Source organism: Penaeus chinensis, chromosome 40 (genome assembly GCF_019202785.1).
Source record: "Penaeus chinensis breed Huanghai No. 1 chromosome 40, ASM1920278v2, whole genome shotgun sequence".
In the NCBI taxonomy this organism is placed as follows: domain Eukaryota; kingdom Metazoa; phylum Arthropoda; class Malacostraca; order Decapoda; family Penaeidae; genus Penaeus; species Penaeus chinensis.
Genome location: NC_061858.1, coordinates 4516810 through 4521809, shown reverse-complemented (window position 1 = coordinate 4521809; position 5000 = coordinate 4516810). Strand labels below are relative to the sequence as shown.

Sequence of the window (5000 nt, the reverse complement as noted above, 5' to 3'; positions counted from 1 at the left end):
ATGTTAAAAAACACATCATGCAAGGAGGAGTGATAATATCCATGTGTGTGTGCATTGTAAATATGTTCAAAAAAGCAAAGCTTCCTACATATAATAAACTAAAGGCCAATACATGTGGATGCACTTACTTCAATACATATGGCAAACATGCCCACAGACGAGAGATCATCATTTGGAGTGGATCTGTGTAGGGAGTACGGCAGAAGGCTCACGAACATCAAAGAGACAGACATGACTATTGATACAATCTTCTGGTGGCTCTGGAAAATATATAGGATGTGTCTACAATTAAAACATGTTTCAAATTATACTCAAAATATCCAGGACATTAATATGCTAAAAAAAACACGGGTACAACTTCAGAAAATCCTGATATCATCTCATATGTACAGTCCTCCCTATGAAATCATGAATGTGTATACAAGGCTAAAACACACACACCACTAACCTGGTAACTTTTTGTCCGAGTATAAATAAGTTGAAAAACTGAGGAGAAGGCTAGCGTCACAGCTACAGCTAAACATGAAGGCCAGTGTGAAGTTCGTGAGATTGCCCAATACAGAGTCCAGGTAAGACTGCTCACTATAACATATATTAGTGCATAGCGGAACCGTACTGTCAGGGTTGGTAGAGAAGATCTCTGGTACTGACCCTCAAGGATTTCACTATCAAATCTGGAAATATGTAAGAATACGATGACGAAATACACAAGAGCTAAATAAATTGATCTATTCCACAGAAAGGCAATATCAACCCATGGTGGATAAAAATTCATGATAAAGTTAGCCGAGGCTGAAGCTTTAGAGTGTGTGACTGTCCAGCTCTAGGTTGGGTGCACGGGCTGTCTATCCAGCAATCAGGAAATAGTAGTGACCCATCATGAATGGTATAAAATGAAGATAGTATTACCTAAGTAGAAATTTTAAAATATTTGTTCCTGTGAGTATGCAAGGCAAAGAACGGGATAAAGTAAAGTTACTATCCCCTATGAAGAGATTTTAAAATATTTGCTACATTGATAAATCAGTGAGTTACAAATTAATCTCTAACATGATGGCAATTTTTAAAGGCAGGTACAGACTCTTCCTTAAAAAGAAACTGCTGCTCCGTTAGTCAGAGATGGCACATGGAGGTTAGATGCCATAAGTAATGAATTGTGAACATATAAGGCAATGAATTCAGAAGACATTGAATCGATCAAACATGATGGCAATTTTAAATGGTGGGTAACATTCCTTGCAGGGAGAATTCTGCACTTTTGGTGACAGGTGGCATAAGAACTCAGAATCCATATATAATGAACTATCAGCATATAAGGTGAAGAATTCTGTACAGACTGAATTGAAAATTAGGAATATATACAATATCTACTATGCTCTCTCTGACATGTACAAAAATAATTAATATAATTCTGCTATACTTTTCCTCACGATGTTACACTTCACATATCAAAATTCATTATCTGTGCACTAACTTCTGCACTTGCAAAACATATATTGACAAAATTATCCTGGTCTTAAATCCATGGTAAAATCCACTTTACATTTACTTGTCTTGTAATCATAACCCATCCGATATACTTAGAAAAGTAAAAAATAATAATAATAGTAATGATAATAACAACAATAACAACAACAACAATAATAATAATAATAATAATAATAATAATAATAATAATAATTACTATCACCATTATTATTACAATACTATTAGTAATTATCATCATTATCATCATAACAATGGAAATAATGATTCCCCGAGAAAAGCGACAAATACCCCAAAAGTTCCCGAACAAGACACTCACCTGGGATCCCACCAAGTGTCGGCCGCCCTCTCAAAGAGCAGAGGACAGCAGGAGTTTCGTCGGTGTGAGGCCATCATGAGGGCATGGAGGTGGGGGGTGAGGGAGATTCTGATGGCCTCCTCCTCCTCCAACACGGCTCCTCCCTCACCTGCCGCCCCTCCATTGTGACCCCCGCTCCCAGATACCATCTTGGGGTTTAGTTCACTTCACATTTACACCACAAACGTCTTTCCTATGAGAGCATTGAGGGAGCTGCAGCAGAGATAGAGATGCACAGGTTATGGATAATCTTTGCACAGTTACGCAAAATACAAAATATCACACCATACTGTAAATAATTTGCTGTGTATATTTCTTATCTCATAGAAGCAGACACATATCCACAAATCCAAATATTGAATAATTTTCCTCAATTGCACAAATCTTATCTTTCTTAACTGGTTACACAACAATAATCACTTTATTTTATTTTTCCGAGAAAACCTGTCGCAAACCTTGATCCACACAAATTCTCAATAACCATTAAAAGCAAGAAGAAAAATGGTTTACTTGTGTATGCGTGTATGCGTGTCCATGTAAATGTGTGTGTACGTATGATCATACAAAGCTCCGTTGTCCTCTGAACTAAAACCACTATGAATTACAGCGATTTCCACAACCTTAAAATCGTAACCCTAGTGGAAGATGACCAGACCGACAAACAAGGTTATGCAAGGCAAGCAAACAAATACAAGCACTGTCCTTGTTCCTTATCTCACACACAAGTCATCCCGAGCACTGAAAGCCTAGTCAAATCCGGACTAGTACTGGCTAGTTCAGTCTAGTTCAACCTTGTACAGTGTATACCCTGACAAAAAGAAAAATTTCAGTTTAGCTTAGGAAGGAAAATTTCTCCTCCTTTCTTAAATTATCTAATCGATTGATTTCCTGCCCTCGTTTTCCTCCTATCCCCCAAAATTATGATTCTATGACATAAAAAAATAATATAACTGATACCCTTTGATAGCCTAGGGCCTTGCATCAATATTCTCTACATGTTAGCAGAGGCATTTCGCATGGCTGATGACAGCAATAAAATACATACATGCATACGTATCGGTATGCTCATGAATCTGTGTGTGTGTGTGTGTGTGTGTGTGTGTGTGTGTGTGTGTGTGTGTGTGTGTGTGTGTGTGTGTGAGTGAGTGAGTGAGTGAGTGAGTGAGTGAGTGAGTGAGTGAGTGAGAGTGAGAGTGAGAGTGAGAGTGAGAGTGAGAGTGAGAGTGAGAGTGAGAGTGAGAGTGAGAGTGAGAGTGAGTGTGAGTGAGTGAGAGTATGAATGTGTGTGTGTGTGAGTGTGTGGGTGTAAATATATATATATACATACATATACATATATAGATAGATAGTAGATAAATAAAGATTTTTAGTAATTAGATATTTAAAAAAAAAAAAAAATACAGAAATACAATTTACAAAAATTACATATACACTATGTTTACAAGGAATATTCAACCTTTTCAAGCATCAAATTCCTCTACAGTTCCTTATCTAATATTACCCAACCTTATCTAATCTTATGCATTCTAAACATACCTTACTTAATCCAAAATCGTTCCTAAACTAATCTTATCTAGCCTGGCCTAACCTATCCTAACCAAAATTACTTTAACGGGACAGAAAGATATATGCACGAAGAGAGACAGAAATATATATGCATGAACAGTCTTAGCATATCCAGTCTTGTCCAGTCTGATCCAGTCTAGGGCAGACGTGATAAGCGAGCATATTTGGGCAAGTCTAGCCTGGTCCAGCCTGGTCAACCTTAGCCTAGCCTGGTTGAGCTTAGCCTAGCCTGGTTGAGCTTGGCCTGGTCTGGTTGAGCTTAGTCTAGCCTGGTTGAGCTTAGCCTAGCCTGGTTGAGCTTAGCCTGGTCTGGTTGAGCTTAGCCTGGCCTGGTTGAGCTTAGCCTAGCCTGGTTGAGCTTAGCCTAGCCTGGTTGAGCTTAGCCTAGTCTGGTTGAGCTTAGCCTAGCCTGGTTGAGCTTGGCCTGGTCTGGTTGAGCTTAGTCTAGCCTGGTTGAGCTTATCCTAGCCTGGTTGAATATTAGTCTAGCCTGATTGAGCTTAGCCTAGCCTGGTTAAGCTTAGTCTAGCCTGGTCAACTTAGCCTAGCCTGGTTGACCTTACTCTAGCCTGCATTAACCCATTTTAACCTCACTTGACCAAACCTTTATAGGTTGAAGCTAACCCCCCCATCCCCCTCCCCACAAAAAAAAACCATAAAACTAGGTCAAATAACACACACAAAAAAAAAAAAATTATCTAATGTATTGAAGAATTTACATTTTGCGAAATGAAATGCTGGAGATTTACAGGGAATGGATTTCAATGGAAAAAAAACTGAATCAAACCTTTCCTGGAGGAAATTACGCTAACAATTACTGCCATTTTTTCCTGAATAAAATACCTACACATCAAAATTAATAAAATCACTTTCATAACCAATAAGAGTTTGAGCAAAATAACATTCCAAAGCAAAGCACAATCAACTGCCCTTTAATTATAGTAAAAAAAAGAAGAAAAATATATATATATACATGAATTTGCAACCTAAAACACTGAATAAAAAAAAGAAATAAGAAAATAATACTGAATTAATATCATAATACTCTGCAACCTAAAACACTCCATAAAAAAAGAAAGAAAAAGAAATAAGAAAATAATACTGAATTAATATCATAAATGCTTTTGAAGGTAAAAAAAAAAAGAAGAATTATTATAGTTTCACCTGAGGACACTCCTTAAACACTGAAACTGAAATCTGACTTTCTTATCTTGTGGGATAGTGCAGGTTTTTTTGTTTTTTTGAGGGGGGGAGAGGGGGAGGAGGTCGATGAGATATATGTAGAGAGAGAGTAGAAATAGGGTTGATAAATGGAGGAGATGGGGTAGTGTAGAAGTGATAATTGGGTTTAATAAAAGGGGGAGAAGGAAAAAAAAAAAAGGTTTGGGGGATTATTGTGTCTTGATATCACACCCTATAAGGGAAATTAATTATATATTGTTTCTAATATCCGTTTAAAAAAATAATTAATACGAGACTTCGTTATCTTCCGTGAAAGTCGAAGGAAAAAAAAAAGAAAGTATATTATTTTCTCTCGGGACGATTATTGAAGGGGGAGAGAGGAGGAGAAAAATTAAAATAAATCCGATCT

The 5000-nt window shown here is 37.2% G+C and overlaps 1 protein-coding gene across 4 annotated transcripts in view; it reads right to left on the bottom strand.

Moving 5' to 3' along the window:
- The window catches only part of LOC125046997 (adenylate cyclase type 9-like), a 20384-nt gene that overhangs the window by 15083 nt on the left and 301 nt on the right, over positions 1–5000 (bottom strand). Inside the window, exons 1-4 of one of the 4 annotated variants that reach the window (XM_047645011.1) lie at positions 2354–2633; positions 1805–2056; positions 449–674; positions 129–260 (exon numbers count right to left, since the gene is read on the bottom strand). In XM_047645011.1, the coding sequence (XP_047500967.1) occupies positions 129–260; positions 449–674; positions 1805–1992 (546 nt within the window). In that variant the 5' untranslated portion in view covers positions 1993–2056; positions 2354–2633. Of the gene's footprint in view, positions 1–128; positions 261–448; positions 675–1804; positions 2634–5000 lie in introns of those variants that run through there. The other 3 variants (XM_047645012.1, XM_047645010.1, XM_047645009.1) reach the window with 3 other exon arrangements.